We start from the raw sequence: 21,121 nt of genomic DNA on the forward strand, positions 1-21,121 counted from the left end.
AAGTCTAAATGCGAACTTAAAAAACTTGCAATTATTAGCTTTATTTGAGGATTACTTGTTATTAAAAATATTTGTTTTTCCTTTATAATTTTTTTTTTTTTTTTTTTTGCATGTTGTAAGATTGCATAAGTAGTTTTCATTCATAATATTGTATATTTTAGTATTTCCATTAATAAATAATGAATAATTATGTTACAAAATGAATTAAAAAGTATTTATTAGTTGCAAAAAAATATGTCGTAGGTGTGCGGTGATACTCCAGTGACACCCCCCCCCCCCCCTTCGTGGTGCAGTCCACTGTATAAATTTTTTTAAAGATATTTTCTCTTCCCTTCGACCCTAATCACATAAATTAATTACATAATTTTTAAAAGTTTAGAAAATTTATATTTGTGCGCTTCAAAGAGTTAACAGAATAAATCCCATGTTGATTTTCACAATTTTTTTTTTTTTTTTTCCCCTGTTATAGAGATGGCATTTTTAAACAAGACCAACTTTGACTTTCATCACTTTTAACAATGTACTTATTCTGTATACTGCTTATTAAACAATCTTTTTAAAAAGGACAATTCATTTATCTTGATTTATATGTATTTTATTTGCATTACTGTATTATCAGTAATATATTAGTTTTAAAAATGAATAAAATTATCTTCAAAATTATTTTTAATGTATGAAATACTTTTCATGAATTCATATTAATTTCAGATATGATGCCTGCTCTTCACAATTTTGTCAGAGTAGATACACAAGCCTTCGTTAGCAATCAAAATCACCTTCTAGCCATTTACAATATGTGCAAGGCAGTAAGTTACATTCTTTTATAAGTTAACGTGTAGAATGCTTTATTTTTAAGTGTTGATATTTATTTGATTTTATTGTGAACATTTTGTAAATAAATTATTAATTTTGCAAAATCTTATATATTATGACTGCCATTTTATCTGTCTAAAATGACTGCACTTAAAAATTTCATTAAATCTTAGATAACTTAGTTTTTCCAGAAAATGCTTTGATCATCCAACATTCAGTTCTTTTAGTTTTGTCTAGTTAATTACTTAAACATAAGACTCGTGTTCTTATATACACACAAAAAAAAATTGTTTTGGTGAGGGAATTGGATATTTATTGAACAAAACTTCCTTTCAAACACTAAAATACTGATGTATAAATTGAATTTAAAAATAAAAACTTTAAACTTTTATGTGTGTTCTGTTTTTAGACCTGATTTTCATATACATGGTATAGATTGATAATTTTAAAATTCTGATTAATTAATGATATAGAGTTTTTGAAGGATAATTAGAATGGAAAGCTACATGAATATGACATTGACCATCCTTAGAATTATAGAGAGTTGATTTACAATTTATCCCACATCAATTCAGCCAGCATAGATGATATTGTGCTCAATTTGGAATAGCAGGACAGTTAAGACTGCAGAATATATGATAAAATTATATTTTAAAAAAATTAAAATTTCAGGATTCTGACATTGAAGTAATTCACTGTATTAATAAAATATAAACCAAATTGCAGTGTCATTATAATGTTTAAAGTTTAGAAAAATAATAACAAATTTCTCAGTCATGTTAATACGTAATGGAAACAATTTAATTATTAAGGGTTCTTTTGTTTAGTCTAATTGATATGGCTCATTGCATATGTATACAGAAATTTAAATGTTTTGAATCTTAGTCTGGCAGTAGTAGTAGGTCTAAGCAGTTTAGTAGGTATACTTAAATGAAAGTGTAATAATGTAATCAAATACATAATGGTGACATTGTGTTATATTTTTAATTATTTCTTGCATTGTGTCTAGGACTCCAGTGGTTAAAGTAAATAAACCATACATAAATCAAATTTTTTATTATGTTTTAAAAACAGCATTTAAAGTTATCTATAATTTTAATTGAATGCTAATAATGTTTGGCTTCTTTCTTCAGGTGCTCAATGGTGAAGCAGGAGAAGACGCAGAATGCCATGCTGCCAAATTGCTTGAAGTAGTCATTTTACAATGTAAAGGAATGATTGATCAGGTATTCAGTATGTTTTCGTCTAATAAAATGAGGGTACAACTTGATTTCCACAGCTGCCAAATCATGTTTAAAAAAAATAAACAGCTTAACTAAGAGCAACCATACACACTTTCACTTCAAGTTTCACTCTTGGCTTTATAGCTTGGCATTATTCTTAGTGTATTTTAATAGCAGTCCACTTGGAAATCAAGAGGTCCAAAATGAATAAAATAAAGTTAATAAAAATAAAAACTTTTTTGTGAAAAAAGTGAATTTTTTGTAGACTAAATCCTCACATTGACTATTTTCTTGTTTTTCAGTGCATTCCTTCTTTTGTTGAATTGGTACTGGGTAGGCTTACAAGAGAAGTAAAGACATCAGAACTTAGGACCATGTGTTTACAGGTAAACTTTTCACTTTGATTCTGATACATGTACATATATCAAATAATGATTTAAATTGTAGGAAACTGAATATCTGAATTTTGTTTGAAAGATGTTTATAATCATTTTAAATATCTTATTTAGGGTTGTATAAGTCAAACAATTTGTTTTTAACTTTTTTTGTGTATGGATTCATTTATAGAAGTTTCATTTTACCGAATATTATTTAGATTTTAAATTAATTCTTTTCAAATTATATTGAGAGCTGTATGTTTAATGATGCATAAAAATATATTTATATAAAAATGTATAAATTATAATATTGAAAAATTGTTATATATTGAAATTATTAATAAATTGATGTTGTGTCAAATTTAATTATTACTTAATTTTTAAATTGACATTTGATTTTTTTCAAAAAATTATATTAACTTAAAATTGCTCTTATTTATTAAGATTATTATTTTAAGATTTATTAGCTTTTTATATCCAGGTTTAATTAAGTCTTTCAAGAACAATCTTAGGTTCTAGCTAAATGAGAATTTATGATTGACAAAACATATACCTAATATTCTGTTAAGAAATGAGTTGCACATTTTAAACAAGTCCAACAATATAATTAAAAATTAGATAAAAGGTTTTTGTAAAGAAAGAAAGGGAAATTAACTTTAAATTCAAATTCTGCTCTTCTTGATCATAAAAATTCCATTTATCTATTTTAGTTGAATGATGGTATAGTAAATTATTATTCAAAGATAGTTTTAAAAATTAATAATTGATTGTCTAGAAATTTTGTTAAAATGATTAATCATATTCAATTATCATGCAGTGTCTAAGTAATCACTTTTTTTTAAATCCTTATTATTGATTTTGTGATGTTTATATTTAGTTCAACTATTTAAAAAAAATTATTTTATCTGAAGTTTTTGTTACTATATCTATAGTGACTTCAAGACTTCAATTTATAAAGTTTCTACAATTTTCAATCTTTCACAATGATTAAAAACCATATGCCAAAACTAATTTTATTTTGTTATGGTAGCAGCTTTGATTCACAAAAACAGTATGTGACATTATTTCCTGTTAGAAATGTATATAAAGAGTTCTGCATTTGTTGCTCTATTTTTTAAGTTAGTGTGCAAATATGTAATGTTTGTAAGAATGAAGCCGACATTGTATTGAATTAACCACTTAACTGGTTCATTTTCTTTACTATCTAATAAGATGACACCTTCTATTTTGGGAATATTTTCTTATTTTGACTCAAATGGAAATCCATTGAATACTTGATTTATCTATGTATTCAAAGTAATTTGAATATTGAATTATAATCGTTATGAATGATTTATTTTTTTGCTTACAACTATCAAAATTCGATCAATCGATGCATGTATGGCACCCGGGCAAAACAGTTAAGGGGTTAAATATTTGTGTTGTCTTTATATCTCTTATTAACTATTAGTTGCTAAAATGTTACAAATTAAAATTATTAGTTTTACTTATTTATAATTTGCAGGTTGTAATAGCAGCTTTGTACTACAATCCAAATCTCCTATTAGAAACATTAGAAAAAATTCACATGCCTAATACAACAGAGTCCATAACATCACACTTCATCACACAGTGGGTGCATGATACAGATTGCTTCCTTGGGTAAGATTTATTTTATTAAAAAAAAATTTTTATATATATTTTCCAAACAAATCGTTAATATTTCAAACTTCTGCAATTAAGGTTATCGTTTTTATTTTTATTTTTTTAGTTTTTGTGTTTATTTAGATATAAATTTATGTGATTTTCCATATATGTTCCCCCATGTAATAATTCAGTATTTTTTATAGCTCTATTATTTTTTGTTCATATAATCATGCTTATTTTATTTCTTGCTGTTTATTTTGGGACATTTAACTATTTTTATGAAGTTTGTCTTTTTATTCCAAGCTTGTGTCATGTCTCATGGTCCTGAAGTTAGATTGTTGGCATTCAATTTCAATCTCTTAAATGAACTGATAATATTCAATTCATTATGCTAGAGAAATTCACAATTACAAAACATTTAATTTACAAATGTTTCTTAAATACTTTGATATTACAGTAATGACAATTTTCCAAATAGCTGCATTGGCATTAATGTCATTCATTAGACTTCCTTTGTTTATTCAGAGAAAGGGGCACTCTTTCAGAGATTCCATGATCTTTGCCTTTATTTATGACAATTACTATTTTAAAGCTTTTGGATATATATGTAATGATATTTTAACTCTAATTTAATTTAATCAATTTTTAAGATTTTATCTTAATTTAGCCCATAGTAACTTCATTCTAAAATATTCTCTTATTTCGTGATCCAATCCCACTGTCTCTACTTAATTAATTCAAGAGAAGCTTGTTAAACTGCTGAATCAGCTGAAACTAACTTTCCCACACTTTGCGTGAAGAGACAAAATACCGCTGATGAGGCAAATTTTTTTAAAAAATATATATATATAAGTAACCAATCTAAAGTTAGAAATATTTTGCAACCAAAACTAAAAATATTTCTTATTCAAACTAAAACCAAAAAAGGAACAGGAAAAGCATCATTTTTAGAGAGTGCAAATGCAGCTACTTCTAAAATACAGATGAATTTAGACAAAAGTAATAAAAACCAAGTAAATAGGAAAAAAAATCAAAAATTAAACCAATTAAAAAAAGAATCCGGCCTGAAGACTTTCAAGGGTCACCCTCAGGCAGGGATTCAAAAAAAAAGAATTTTTTCTGTGAAGACTAAGCAGTCTAATAACAATTCCTCCTGACCCGAAAAATCCCCTGAAATTAAGCCCGAGAGATATACCATTTTAACAAAGGAAAATACAAAACAATAAATTTGAAGAATACATCCACATTTGGATGTATTTTATTTTTGTTTGATCTCTTGAAGTTTCCACTCTAGAACAAGCAACATGACTATAGGAAGAGTGGAGTTTTTAAGTTGATACTAGTAATTTCAAGAGATTTTTCTTTTAGTTTTATTAAGTGTTATTGTGAAAGCAAAATATTTTGGAAATTAAAGGCAATGAAGTCAAATAGCATGTCATTTGAGATAAGACTTTTCTTTAAGATCCATACAAAAGTAAGTGGAATTAAAATTAAAGTTGATGCTATGACAGTAATAATTAACTAGGTGGGTGGATAATTTGAATTTTTAGTGAAATTTGTTTCTAAAAAAAAAAAAAAAAAAAATGTGAAGTTAAAATTTATTGTCCATTGATACATTTAAAAGATATAGCTTTGGAACCAGTATGATGTAGTATATAACAGTGCATTAAAAGCTGAAAAACTTAAATTATATATATATTTGATGAACCAGTTGTGATCTTATTCCTTCTTATTTCATAAGAAAAACAAAAATCGCTAATTATATTAAAAAGAAAATGTAAAGTGTGTTTACATTCCTATTTTATTTTAACCTCTCAATCAAAAGAAATGGTGATCATATAAATAGAAAGATAACATATTAATTTTTTTACATATAGTTGCTAGCAAAATTAAGTAGGTGGATGGTAAAATTGAAGGAAGCATAAAACGGTATTTACAATATGCTGAATTTTATACATCACAATATAGCAAGTTCACACTAAAAAAAAAATCACTTTAGAAAGATACATAATATTGAACCTAGGCACGTGAAAATTTAAAAATGAAACAGTTAAAAATCTCAATACTTTTAAAAGACGATGTTTGAAAGTAAGATATTGTACATGCATATTAAAAGGTGCTTATTCTGCATAGTAAAAATGAAAATGTCTGAAAGCAATAACATAATTTTCACATTGACAAAACTATGCAAGTAATAGATGCAATTAAATAATGAGAGTAGTATAATATTTAGATAAAAAGGAAACACATTGTTACACATTCTGTTTTCTAACTTTGAAAAATTAATTATCAGTGTATTTCTATTATTAAAAACTTTTTTAAAAATTTATGAGGATGTAGAAAAAAATTTTGTGCCATGATGTGTTCTGGAGTTATAATGGAAAAATAAATCATTTTATCCTGCTTAGGGGGCATAGAAACTTTTTTTTTTTCAGTTTATTTAATCCCTCTATGATCTAAAGAATTTGCATGGAAATTTTGTTTGAATTCATTAATTGATAGAGAATTGAATAGGGTGTAGACATGCAAAATAAATAAATAAGCATTTATATAGGTTGATAGCCTTGAAAGAACAGTATGCCTTATTTAAAAAAAAAAAAATATCATAAGCTGTAATAAAGCTTAAACATAAAGTCACTAAGGCATTCAGTTTCAACATGGATTTTTTTAAACACAGTTAATTTTAACACACATTCATTTTATATGTGCATGATTTGAAAATGGAATATTGATACAATGCGCCATGGTATAAATATTATAAGAAGCAGAACTTCCTCAAGAATTTTTCTTCACTTGTAACCCTTTTTCAGATGAGCTTTGGCGAACGAAATTTTGTTGTGATCCCAGAAATAAGAAATTAAACGTTTTTATTTCATGATAATTAAAATAGTGAACTGATTTTTGTTTATAAGCATTGGAAAGGTTTGAATTATTTGCTGTGAAAATTTCCATGTCCTTAAATACATTGTATGCGGGAACATTTTTATGTTTTTTGCAGTCTGTCACTGGAGCGCGGTTCATATAAAAGTGAGTAGATTTATGTCCGTTGCATGTATATGTCTGCAATGAAATTTACCCGCATGCAATTTGTTATTACTTAACGCCAAGTGAGTAAGTGCTCCATAATCAAGAAACTATGGTGTAAAATAAAGGAAATATATCTTGTGTTGAGATCATAAGATGTTTTAAATCACTTTTCTCAAAAAAATTTCTTGGAACATTTTTAAAAACACATTTAATATTTCAATATTATGTTTGAAAGCAAATTTTATAATGATTATAATAATAATCAAAGATTTAATAATAATGTGAAATTTATTCGACAAAAAGACTATTGAATTTTTTTATTTTTTGTATGAGAATATTTTTGCTCATTATCTCTCATTGTTCTTTGCACTCTGAGTAAATTTTATGTATTATTGAAGAGAAAATGTCTGCACATTTTCTTTGCAAGAATAACAATTATTTTTTCTCTTTTCAGTCTGCATGATAGAAAAATGTGTGTGATGGGTTTGTGTACACTTATTTCTACTCCTCAACTGAGGCCTAAAGTGAATAATGAAGTTGTACAGAAGATTGTTCCATCCATGCTGCTATTATTTGATGGACTCAAAAGGGCTTATGCATGTGAGGACATTTTTAAGTTCTTTTATTTACTGATTTAAATTGAATAGTTTATTTCAAAAAAGTGTTGAAGTTTTCAACTAATTATTTACATATATTTAATAGTACATATTTCTAGTATACTTTAAAATAAGATACTTTTAAATAAACCTCAAATAGGTAATTGGTATTAACTCCTTTGATGCAACATTGTTATAGCAATACCTTCTTAGGCAAAAAAATCTTTGAAAGATTTTCATTCTTGTCTAAGAAAATATATTTCTATTGGGTTGAGTAATAATTCATTATTATTTTTAAGATTTATTTTTAAAAATATTCTCTTTGTCATTTAATGAAGATATTAGTTTAATCTCCTTTCAAGATTGAAAATTAAGAGCATATAATACATTTGAAGGATTGTTCCTTCTCATAGCAACTTTATGAGTAACTTAGATAATCTTAAGGCATCAAATAAATAGTGTCAAAAATGCTTGATTTTTTACACATGGCAGTTCAATGATCTTTAAATACCCAAAGATTATTAAAATCAAACTATAATCTCTTGTAGAGCATTAAATTCTCCTTTAAGTGATATATAACATTTTACAAATGCATTTTATTTTAAGGAGGGTAAAAGATACATAATGATTTTTTACTGAATCCAATCGATGATCATATTTATTTTCATTACATACTGTTTGATTAAAATAGCCCCACCCCTTTATTATTATTTGTTGTAAATATTAATGTACAAACAGTAACTGAAAAGTCTTGATATTTGGGAAGGTAACCAGATTAACTTAATGTGCTTTATTACCTATTTTTTGCAATTAAAAAATTATTTTTCTAATGTTTGTTCATATATATATATATATATATATATATATATATATATATATATATATATTATGTGCGTGTAACGTTGAGTTTAAATTTTGTGTAATTTGGTATAGCTATTTCAAGTACAATGAAATTTAGAAATTGGCTTTCTAATTTATATTGAAACAATTTTTCTCTTAACACAGTTAATAGTATTGCCTTTTATAAGGGAAAATTTGACTAGTGCATTTTAGTAAAATTTGAACACTAAAGATTAAATCCATAAGGGTCAATATAATGAAAAATATATTTTAAATTCCAGTTATTGTTAATTTTTGCCCTATCAAAAACATTATATTAGGGTTATTTTATGTGTAATAATGGCTTCATATCTGAATGACAAGTAAGCCGTATTTGCACCCCATTTTTGAATTTTTATGGTATTTATTTATAGGCTTTGCAGTTGCAAATTGCAAAATGAGACATAGTTTCTCAAACAACTAAAATTTTATTTAGATATTATCAAGAAAGGTCTTTTTTAAGGCCTGACAAAGATGTAATCAAAACTTTTAAAGTTTTTCTGTACATAAAAAATTAAAGCTAACTTTCAACAACGCAAATAATTGTCAGCCAAGTGGTAGGAAATACACACACACACACAATATATATATATATGCAAGCAGTGCAGAAAATTAGTTATAGGGCTGTCATATTTTAATACTATTTTTTTTTAATCACTTTCAAGAATCAGGTTTTAATGCCTAAGTTTCCATACAATAGACTATCACTTTTGCAATTTAAAAGAAGGGAATAAAAAATTCACAATTAATGTTTAGTATTCAATTGAGAAGATTTTGAGACCAATTCTTATTTTATATATATATTTATGATGTTTGTAAACACGTATTTCCTTCTTATATTCATTTATTATTATTACCATTATTCTTGGTTAGAGAGTTAAGCATTTTTTATTTTATGTATTAAGAGTAATTAAATGGACATTCCAGATAAAGCACAAGAGGAAGAAGGTGAATCAGAAAGTGAAGAAGAAGAAGACTTTGATCCAGGTGAAATGAATGTTTCTGTTAGTTCTGAAAATTATATAACTTGTGAAAAGGGATTTATTACCCTTGTAAACAGCAACTAGTGAAAATTGCTTTCTTCATTTTCATTTCAAGTACATTGATTTATATTTATTTGTACCTTGAATTTAAAATCCCTAATAGCAAATAATCTGCATATTTCTATTGCTGATTTTAATAAAGGGCAATTTATCCAAAAGTTTATCTCTAAGAATTGGGAATTTTTAAATCTTAATAATTACCAAATATTAAGTCAAGGCAATTATAATTTTGTATAAAGATTTATAATGGTGAATCAAAATCTTAAATGCACATTATCACAACTATTTTTTGTAGTCTAAGTAATATTAAGGGGTGTATAAATCCTTCAGATAGAAGATCAGATGTTGATTGATTAGATACTAAAATTGCATTTTTCTAATATGTTGTGGAAAGATCACCATCTGATTGAGAAAAAGAGCTCTTCAGAAGTATTTTCATTGAGAAATTAGTTCAACCTTGGGATAAACACTATAATTTGCATGGTCAGTGTATTTATAATATGTTAGAGATGTTTAAAACTGCTTTAAAAATGAAATCAAACAATCAACACAACAATTTTAACAGCAATGTTTTATTAGAAATATCTGTAGATTTTATGCTTATTTAAATAAGGAATCAAAAGGCCATTTTTGTAAGATTGTATTTGCAGTCAGTTTTCTTAGTGTATGCTACATCGATTTGTGTTTGCTATTATCACTTTTTGTTTATGTTTATCCAAGTAATATATTTTTTTGTTTAGATGTGGTTCTTATAGACTTTTTAAGCCAGTGCATTGAAATACTGTTTATTTGTATGTTTTTAGTATTAAGTTTTGTTTTTTCAATTGTCTTATGTGCACTATTGTATTTTTATTAAGACTTCTGTGTATAAGCAGATTATCTTGCTAGTTATTGGTATTACATAATTGTTAGAGGAAAAAATCCATTAACATATTCAGTTCTCTGTAAAACATACTCCTTTTTTTCTATAGATGTTCTTGGCAGTGATGAAGATGATGTGAATGAGGATTTTCCTGAACTTAATAAAATATCTCGCGAAATCAAAAAGAAGTCCCCCTTCCCTGTCACATCTTCAAACATTGTTGATGATGATGAAGCTACAGATGATGAAGAATATGAGGAAGCAGAAGAGACAGCACTGGAAGGTTATTCCACCCCTTTAGATGATGAAGAAACAAATATCGATGAATATGTCATATTTAAGGAAGTCATGAATGGTAAGAAAATTTATTTTTCTGCTGCTTATCTGATCATTTCCTGCTACTTTTCATGAGCAGTGTACTTTATTGTTGCTGTGAAATAGTTGAGATTATAAAATATTCAATAATTACTTCTGTGGTACTTGTAATTTCTTAATTTTCTTCGCTGAGTTTATTACTTCCTTTATAGGGTTAAAAACTGTTGATCCCAATTGGTATAATATTCTGACATCTCACTTGACTACTGAACAGCAAAGAGCTTTTGAAGAAGTGTTGGTCCTTGCTGACCAGAGGAAAGCAGCAGCAGGTATTATTATTATTTATTTATTTATTATATTTATTTATACATAATGTTTGACTTTATGTTTTAATTTATGATAAATCTAATCTTTCAAAGGAATTTAAATTTTAAAATCAATATTTGTTGTTTATAATACTTAAATAAAGCCTAAAATTAAATATGTTTTAAAGCTTATGTAATTAAAAAATTTTAAATAATTTTCAGTTGAAAAACAAAAAGTTTTTATAAATAATATTAATTTATTTATAAAAAATATCAGAATATTTTAGTGTGGCATGTATTTGATTTTTATTGAAAAAATTGCTTTGAAATATTTTATATTAAAGAATGAATTAACAACTCCTACGACTTTTCATTACTAATGTAAAAAATATGCCAAAATTGTTGTAAAGATTGGTATTCAATCACTTTATGATTAATTATGAATGTATGAGCAATGAGCTTTGTTGAGAAACAATTGATACAAAGTGAACTCTCCTCCCCTGGCACTCTTGGTAGTAATGGGTAATTTGTTACCATCTCTCCTCTATGCTTAGAACTGGGAGGAAAAAGGTTGAAATATGGTCTGTTGGGCTTTAAGAGGGGTCATGTGGAAAGCAGATGAATGAAGGACCAAAGTCGGATGTACTGAAGGTTAGGCACCTGGGCTAGTAATGAATAGAGAGGAAAGCAGATGAATGAAGGACCAAAGTCGGATGTACTGAAGGTTAGGCACCTGGGCTAGTAATGAATAGAGAGTAAATTTTTTAAGACTAGAAATGCAACAGAGCTGGTGCTGGAGTGGAAATTTTAATGATGAAACTTGATATGACCTCATCTGAGACAGACTTAACGATAATACTAATAATTTATTTGTCCCCGAGTCTCTAAAGAAAGCAATTTTTGCATTTATATTTTAGCTATCCGAATAATCAAGAATAAAGAGCAATTTATGAACAACTGGATTGCAAATTTAATTTTTTTTAATTAGTTATTTGGCTTAAAAGATACCACCATAGTACCTGATATAAAAGTTCATCTCATTTAATTTATTTAATTATTCAATAGATTTCAATAAATATTTCAAATAGTGATTTTATAGAAAAATTTTAGTAAGCAATTCAGTGTGCACCATTCGGAATTGCATAGTATTTGGAAAATGAAATTTTCTATTTCTTAAATAAGCAATTTTTCCGTTAAAAAGTATAAGCTTTTTTATGTTATCATTTTTAAGTTATACCTAATCATTGTTTTTCTCTTTTTCAGAATCGAAGAGAATTGAAAAGAGTGGTGGCTACGTTTTCCAAAATCAGACTGTTCCTACCTCTTTCAATTTTGGCGGCACTCCTCTTTCGTAAAGCCAAATCACAAATCTATCTATATTTAAACAATTGTATAAATTAAGTAAATAAATTGAAAAATGAACTTGGGCAAAAAAAAATTATCGCTCCCCTCCTCCCTTGCTGCACTTGACTCGTGTCTCATTTTCTTGTTCCGCAATTGCTGTGTTGCAACGGACATAGTGCAGACGTAAAAGAAGAGTTATCCTCTCCCCATATGCAGACTTGGAGCATATGATTCAACAAGATTTGAATGCAATAATGTGAATAATCTAAACAGATTTTGCTGATTCCAGACAGTGGTTATTATACAGAAGATTACTGTTGGCTTCTCTGTCTTTGAACCATAATGGATTTAATATGAAGATTTTATGCAAGTCTTCCTCTATGTGTTTTGTATGAAGAAAACCGCTGGGTTCTTAAGTTCTAACACCATGATCTGAGGAAAGTGCAATCTTTGGTAATTTCCCTTTCGAAGATCATATTATCAGGGGACATCACTATTTTAAACGAATAAAGAAGTTGCCATTTGCCATGTCTCCCATAGTGTACTTTTCTGAGAAGTGAAGTCGTATCTTGCTGTGGAGAAACAGCAAGATTGATACTGGATTTATTTTTTTATGGAATACTGTAGTGGAACGGTGATAACGAAGAAAGGTACAAATTAAAACCTCGCAATAAATTTAATACGAAAATAATTCCTGTGTCTTGAGCGCATGAATTCACTTATTTCTGCCAGTGTTCTAGCTGCCTTTCTTGAGAATCCAAAGAGAGGGGAGGGACTGCAATAATTGTTGTGCCATTTTTCTTCCATGAGTTTTGATAAATCAGTTTTCTCTCAAAAGTAAATTCAAAGAAATTACCTCAATTTCCCCCAGCTGTGTTCCTTTTCAGTTTTGTTTTTTATTCAACTCTTCTAAATCTAGCAATAATATATGTATATATATTTTACATTGACCTTTATTGCTTGCATATGATGCTGAATCTGGTAGAATACAGCTCCATTAGCATGTCAAAGACATGTTGAGAGTTTTTTTTTTTTTTTTAATTCGTTTCATAGATTTAATGTTGTAAAATTCTTCAGAAAATGTTTTTGTAGCTCTAAAATACATATGACCTGATAGAACATTACTCTTAATATTTGTGCCTTAATGATTTAAAAGAAAGGAAAGGATGATTTATATAGTTATTTATGTGCATCATTATGTGAAGCATTGTATGATAAATATTACATGTGCTTAATACTTGGGATGAGATTTAATTGAAGAGTTGAATGGAAAATATTCTGTTATATAAACATGAATGGATTTCCTTTTATTATAATACTGTTTTTATGCATTTTTAAGACACTTTTTGTATTTATTGCTCTTATGTATTTGTTTTCCCATTGATATAGTTTTGAGCCTGCAGTAGCTTTGGGGAGAGGAGATATTGAGTTTGTTTTTGTTAACTATTTATTACTTGTTCATTGTACTTGTCTGTTGTTTCTAAGAAGAATAGCTGTATGACATGATTGAATACTTTTAGCTATGTGTTGCTTTTTTGTTTTGTTGTTTAATCCTTGGTTAGTGAGGTTTTAAGTGAATCTATGTCACTTATGAAACACTTAAAACAGTTGATTCCCTAAACTATGCTGATAAGATTTTAAACATAATTTGTAAAGAATGTAAAAACGAGATTTTGTATCCTTAAATATCCTTTGTATAATTAAAAATGAACTTTTGTTGATAAATAAACAAATTATTATTAAATGCAAAGCTTCACTGGGCAGCATGTAGAATTTAGTGAAATTGTTTTATTTGAATTTATAATTCTTAGCATTATTATTTTTTCTTTTTTATCCCCCTCTGCTGTTCTCTAAACACTTCAAATTATTTATCATTTTGAAACTAAATTCTTAATGCATGGAAAGGGGTGAGAAAGGAAAGTTAGCTCAATAATTGCTTTCCTTTTGAGGGGGAAAAAAAATAATTGCTTTTAATCCAGCAAAGACTTTATACTAAATATTGGTATCTTCATAAATTTTTGCCTTTTATAATAAAGGAAGCTTTGTGTTTTGAAAAATTTAACTTAGGAACATTGAAAGGATTTATTGATATGATTTTGTCTATATGTGCATGGGGGGAGAATGTTTTTTCTTTTCTGTCCAAAATAATGAAGCATATCTGACAATAGTTTAAAAATGTCTATCTAATTATAAAAAAATATTTCCATTTCATGTCTCTTTTTCTGTTTCATCATGCCATTTGAGTTGATTTCCTAGAGCCAAGTGTTGTTATTTTTTTCCCCTCCTTTCAACTCTTCTTTGTAGCGACCTTGTCAACAATAGTGTCTTATTTCAGAAGCAATGCATGCTGATGTGGTGTGATAATATTGTACAGAATAAAATATAAGTGCTAGCATTAAATATTTTTGTATCAAGTAGAAGAAGTGTTTTGTGATTTTGTTAGATGTTCTCACTTTTTTTTCCCCCTCAATTAATATAGCAAATGACTTTTGAATATTTTATTAAAATATGCAATTATTTGCTAACCAGACTTTCTTGGGAAGTATGTGTCCATTTTCTTATGTAAGAAAATGAAATGCACAATTTTGGCACCACATACTCTATACATACTGGAGGGGGGGGGGTATTTTAAATTTGGATGCTATGGAAAAGTATATGATGCTCGGGTACAATTTTATTTTGGGGACAATATATTATGCATGGGATGTTTATAATAGAGGAATTCTTAATGATCATCTATGTTCTACATTATGAACAATTCATTGTATAAATTTGAATAGGCAGGTTTTACAGAAAACAATTTACAGTAAGAGTACAGTTTACAGTACCTAATTTGTCCATTTATTAAATAAAGAGTTTTCTATTCTGTAGCGTGTATGCCCCTAATAATAATTTAAAAAGGTAATGTTGCTAATGAAAGAAAACATGGAACATAACTAATTAAAATAAGGAAACTTAGAATAATTTTAAATTTGTTTGAAAAGGGAAAGTATTCCATCTAGAAATATATTAGAAAATAATGGGGATAGTGGGTACTGGGGGCATCCTTTTTGTTATAAAATCTTTAATAGTTTTTATGGACACAGAATTTGTGATAAGAACCTGTCTTATCTTTGAATTTAGAACAAAGATCGTAGCAGATTTGAAATAGTCTTCATTTCTAGTCATTTATTCCATTTCTCATTTTAGTCGTTTGTCTCCGACCTTGAAATATATCTTAATTTGTATCTAATTTTATAAATCTAAGTTTCTTGAGATAAGCATATGGATTGCTTTGAAATCATTTTCCATTTGGAATTTTTATCACCATATGGATAACTTAGTTTTCATTATAAGTTAATGCGAAATTATCTTACTGTCTTGTTTTGCTAGAACATATGAATGGTATTGTTATAAAAATGGGATGAAATGTAAAATCAAGAAATAAATCTGACAGATGTTATTAAATTGTTTAACACTTAAGCTAATATAATTGTAAATTGTGCAAGATGTAAAGCACATTGGTAAATAGTGAGAGAAAAGTACTTAAAATTTGGACTCTAAACAGTAAAATATTTTAACCTCCATAAACACGATATTTGTAAATAATAATGTATTTAAATTAAGAACTTGCATCACAGTAACTTGGATGCACCTCCAGGCATATCGTTCGTTTGAACTAAATTTTGAAAACTTAATTTCGTTGAAATTATCTTCCAGGTTATATGAATATATTATCATAATGATTACGGTTAGCTTTCATCGTAAGTTAATACAAAATTATTTTAATGCTTTTTTTTTTCCCCCCTTACGAAATGGGAAGAGGCCATTATAAAATCAGAGGGAGTAGTCTTTCCAAAACTTACCACATACTGTTCGTTTCAGTATTCTTTTCGAAGATTTTATCTCATTTAAGGAGGGAGACGCGGAAGAATGAGCGCATTTCCGGAATTTTTTTTACCTTGATTTTCGCCCTATTGTATTTTTTTTTTTTTTTTTCACTTGTATCTGAGTATTGTGTCGTTTCTGACCGTATTATTTTAATTCAGTCTGCGAGTAATCCCAGTTTATTTTGTTGTTAAATGTAAACGTTCCCTCCTTTCATCTACTCCTCTCACCCCTATTTTGACGAATTAAGCCCGTCCTAGCGCAAAAGCGCGGCGGGTTTTAGAATCCTTTGTCAGACAATACTTTCTAATAAAATTGCCATGTTAGAGAACGACTTGCATGGACATAGGCGTGTACAATAGGTGCGAAATATTAACTTGCGTGAATTTAGCATTCTTATTGGATCTATCTTTGGTGATTAATTCCTGGCATGAGGTAATAATTTTGAAAAATCGAATTTGCGAGATGCGTTTTACCTTTCATATTGAAACAAAAATTTGACACAAAACTATACTTGTAGTCACAAAATGCCAAACCATATTCCACATATTCAAGTCATTCCGTTATTCAGTTTGCATGTTTTTGAAAATACAAACCAACAGACGGTCAGTCCCTTATTGGGTTTGGCTCAACATTTGACAGCTGTTTACACTATAGATGTTAAATCTGTGTACCGAATTTTATCTATCTAGTTCTCTTTGTTTTGTAGGTATCATGCTAATTTACATTTGGGCTGACGGATTTCCTCTGAACATGTTTTACTCAAAATTTGGGGAAAAGACCTTATAATAAATATCAACCGTCTAGCTCAAAACAAAGTATTCTTTGTCGCAGACAGACATTTTCCAAAAATGTGTTTTTCAAATTCAGGGGGGTCTGAAACCTGGAGATTGGTCAAAATCTCGATTTCGAATGTTTTGCCGATTACTGTACTACGCATATGAGAAAGTAAAAAAAGCTAATTATTATATTTCAACACTATTATTATAACTCGAGTATGAATACTTGCACTAACCGCTTTGTTTTGTACAGCTATTTAATTTAGTTGATTTGAGCCTTTTGTATTTTAATTAAATCTGCAACTATTAATAGAATCTGTGTGTGAAATGGTATTTTAGGTGGGCCACAGAAAATGTCTAAAAAATCGACTGATCAAAGGCAAGGGAGGAAATGAATGTTGGGAACTGCTGACTCAATAAAACTGAGAATAGTAGGCATTATATCTTGATAGCTGCTCTATTAATATTATGAGCAATTTTTGAGTGTTCAAGACATTTTTTTTATTTGGCTAATATTTATCTTCTAGCGAGGGTTGGAACTTTAATAGTGGCAATTATTTATTTATATGGAATACAAAAGTCATTCTCGTCACCATGTTTTACAGTCCTTCAATATAGTAGCCAGCATTGTGTACAACCTGTTTCCAACAATGCGGAAGCAGCGTCTGTTCTGCTGATAGTTCGAATGGACCGGTCTACTGCCGCAAGAATCTCTGGAGCAGTTTTGAAGCGAATGCCACGAAGTAGTTCCTTCATCTTGGGAATTAAGTCAAAGTCACAAAGGCTTAGATCTGAGGAGTATGGTGGATGTTAAAGTACTTCCCAGAGCCATCGATCCAACAAATCAGCCACAGCTTGCGCTGCATGCGGCCGAGCATTATTATGCAAAATGATAGAGACGTTCTGCAGAAATTGTCGATTTTTTTTTTTTTTTTTCTCTTCTCAAAGCTGGTCTGAGATGGTGCTCCAAAAATGAGCAGTAATACTGAGCATTCACGTTCTGCTGTGAGGGAACGGTATGCGTTAGGATGACACCATGACAGTCGCATTCGGGAATCAGTATATATCACATTGCTGGGGTTTTGAAGAAATTTCGAACTTCGTGGTGACCCGTAATGACGCCATTCGTTTGATTATCGTTTCAGTTTTGGCTGGTACGATCTGGTCCAAGTCTTATCCAGCGTAATGATACGGCGCAAAAAAGCCTCTCCTTCGTGCTCATAGCGCTCCAGGTGGGTTCGAGCAGCATCGTAGCCATTTCTGCATTTCCATCAAATGATGGACCCATCGTGAAGCATTTTTTCTCATGCCCAGGCGTTCCTTCAGAATGTGCAGCACAGTCGTATGCGCAAATCTTGTCTGTCGGGCCAGCTCACGAATGGTTTGGCATCGATCACTGTCAATTAATGCGGCAACAGCAATCACTTCTGCTTCGCTGACACTAGGACGACATAGCCGATGCATGTCGGCCACATTTTGACGTCCTTCATTGAAGGCTTTTTCCTATCTTGCCACAGTTCTGTAAGGCAAAACAGATTCCCCGCAAGCCTCTTGAAGCACTAGATGACATTGTCGTGCTGTACGACCTTTGGCACATTCAATTTTTATTCAACTTCGTTATTCTTGTTTTGAAAACATCCTCACAACACTTACTTTAGACCGCAAGTTAATACAAGTATCAATTCTTCGCGTCACTCCGCATGCGCGTGACGTAGGAAGCACGAGTCTTTTTGCTGAGAGGTAAGGTAGGTATGTAGCTAACGTGTAGTGAACGTGACATTCTTTTTTTTTTTTTTTTTTTTTTTTTTTTGCGTGGCGTTTTTACAGCAATGTTGCCACTATTAAAGTTCCAACCCTCGTAGGATAAATACCTTCTCCTTGGGTAGGTGCTGATAATGTTACGTATCCCAGAAAAAGTTTTGATGATTTAAGTGACAGAGTATATAATATGAATTATAATCAGTAACAAGTCATGGGGATGTCTTGTGTTGTAATTTTCATAGTAAGCAGCCAAGAAAAGGATTAATACATTTTGAATTATTGATGCATTTGAAGCATTCTTTTAAAATTCCAATAATCTTTGTAATGGCAGTTTTGTAATGTTTCGGAGTTCCGCTACAGGCCCAAAGTAGTCACGTCATAATTTGGGATAGTAATTTTTAATTTGTAGTTTAAGGAAAATATTAAATGCCATCAAAAACATAACTTGTAAAAAAAAAAAAAAAACCAAGTCTCGCAACTCAGTTCTTCTATCGTAAAAAGTTGTGAGATCCATGTAATACCATGTCGGTCAATTTATTAAGTAGTTCCTACTTAAGGGTCCTTCTGTCTTAAGTTATTACGCAATTAGCTAACCTAACAACATCTTATAGTGACCATATCAATATTGAAAATCTTTTATGATTTAAATAAATAGATTGACTTGGCAATCGCACTAAACAATCTAATTTAATATAATATGTTAATGTAATCTAATTTAATGTAAAGATACATTGTGTTTTCATGCGATGGCCAAGTCAATCTATTTATTTAAACCATAAAAGATTTTTAATATTGATATGGTCACTATAAGATGTTGTTAGGTTAGCTAATGACGTAATAACTTAAGATAGAAGGACCCTTAAGTAGGGACTGAATAAATTGACCGACATGGTATTACATGGATCTCACAACTTTTTACGATAGAACTGAGTTGCGAAACTTGGTTTTTTTTTACAAGTTATGTTTTTGATGGCATCTCATTTCTTTTTGTAGATAGTCCTTTTCTTATTTTTGTATGTAATCTTTTTCTTTTCCGGTACTACTTCTTGAGCTTCAGCTACAGTTTTTCTCAAAGCCCACTCCCTGTCTCTATGGGTTTTTCTCGTAAGCTTTGATGTTACAATTTTTGACAAGTCTGGACAGTAACTGCTTCTTAGTCTGTTGTATTCACAAATTGAGGATTCCTGTGCTTTAATACTTCTAATACATACAGACTTGTAACTCTCGAAAGTGCCACGTAAGCTTGACCGGATGTGAATACTGCAAAACCGATATCCATCAGTGCATTATTTAGACTTCGGCCCTGACTTTTGTGCATAGGCTATACATATGAGAAACTGTTCGCGATGAACATAAGCTCTATTAATAATTTCAAATTTAGTTTTGACCGGACTGAGCTCGTAAACATGTTCTTTATTAAATGTGATGTATATTTTCTTAATTATTTTTTTATTTTCCGGATCAACCTTTACTCTTTGCACTATACCGATAGAACCATTAACTAAACCAAGACTCACGTCAATATTTCGCCTTAACATGACTTTTGCTCCTATTTTTATAATTATGTTCTCTTCGAGGCCTGCAGTCATAGAAGCATCGTCTTCATATTTTTTTATGCATTCACGAGCTCCTTTTGTTAGGTATCTGGGGCAATCTAAGCTATCTACAGCTGAAAGTTTTATATCGGGATGTGGAAGAGATTTAAGCATTGCAGTATTTAATTGTTGACACATGTTTTTTGTAGGTAATAAGCAAACGGTACCATCAGGAAGTTTCGAGAGGTGTTCAATTAATCTGTTTTTATTTGAAATGGATTTGAGAGTTATTAATCTAGTCGAGAGTAAGTCGCGGTCTTTTTGTGTAGTCACACCTAATCTTATTCTGTTTAGCATTTCAACAAAGTCAGAATCATTGAGCTGTCACATGTTAAATGTAAGTTTATCGTATACGAACAGTTCAATCCACAGATTCGATATACTGAGTGAACCTAACAACTTATTAGTTTCAGCAGTTGATAGTTTTTCAAAAGGTGACTTTTCTCTTACCGGCGGAAGCTGTAAGAGATCTCCGAAAACTACAAGATGTTTTTTTCCAAACCACTCATTCTGATCGTCGCTTGTGTCGAATATTTCAGATAAGCGTAAATGAATATATGTTAAAGTAACATTGGATATCATCGACACTTCGTCTATGATAAACAACACTACTTCTTTCAAATCTGATCTCAGAACTTGGAGCACTTCATCAGAAAGTGACTTGTACTTCGGTGTTTGCTTGTATTCTACAAGCAGCTGCAATAGTCTA

General features: G+C 29.4%; 1 protein-coding gene across 1 annotated transcript in view; it reads left to right on the forward strand.

The window, feature by feature from the left end:
• Positions 1-14,833, forward strand: part of LOC129980967 (importin-7-like) — a 34,510-nt gene extending 19,677 nt beyond the window's left edge. The window contains exons 15-23 of the mRNA XM_056091511.1: positions 709-806; positions 1,947-2,039; positions 2,339-2,422; positions 3,918-4,054; positions 7,521-7,666; positions 9,469-9,528; positions 10,556-10,801; positions 10,974-11,090; positions 12,330-14,833. Coding sequence (XP_055947486.1) covers positions 709-806; positions 1,947-2,039; positions 2,339-2,422; positions 3,918-4,054; positions 7,521-7,666; positions 9,469-9,528; positions 10,556-10,801; positions 10,974-11,090; positions 12,330-12,421 — 1,073 coding nt within the window. The 3' untranslated portion in view covers positions 12,422-14,833. The remainder of the gene's footprint in view (positions 1-708; positions 807-1,946; positions 2,040-2,338; positions 2,423-3,917; positions 4,055-7,520; positions 7,667-9,468; positions 9,529-10,555; positions 10,802-10,973; positions 11,091-12,329) is intronic.
• Positions 14,834-21,121: the final 6,288 nt, after the last annotated feature.

This window comes from Argiope bruennichi, chromosome 8 (assembly GCF_947563725.1).
Source record: "Argiope bruennichi chromosome 8, qqArgBrue1.1, whole genome shotgun sequence".
In the NCBI taxonomy this organism is placed as follows: domain Eukaryota; kingdom Metazoa; phylum Arthropoda; class Arachnida; order Araneae; family Araneidae; genus Argiope; species Argiope bruennichi.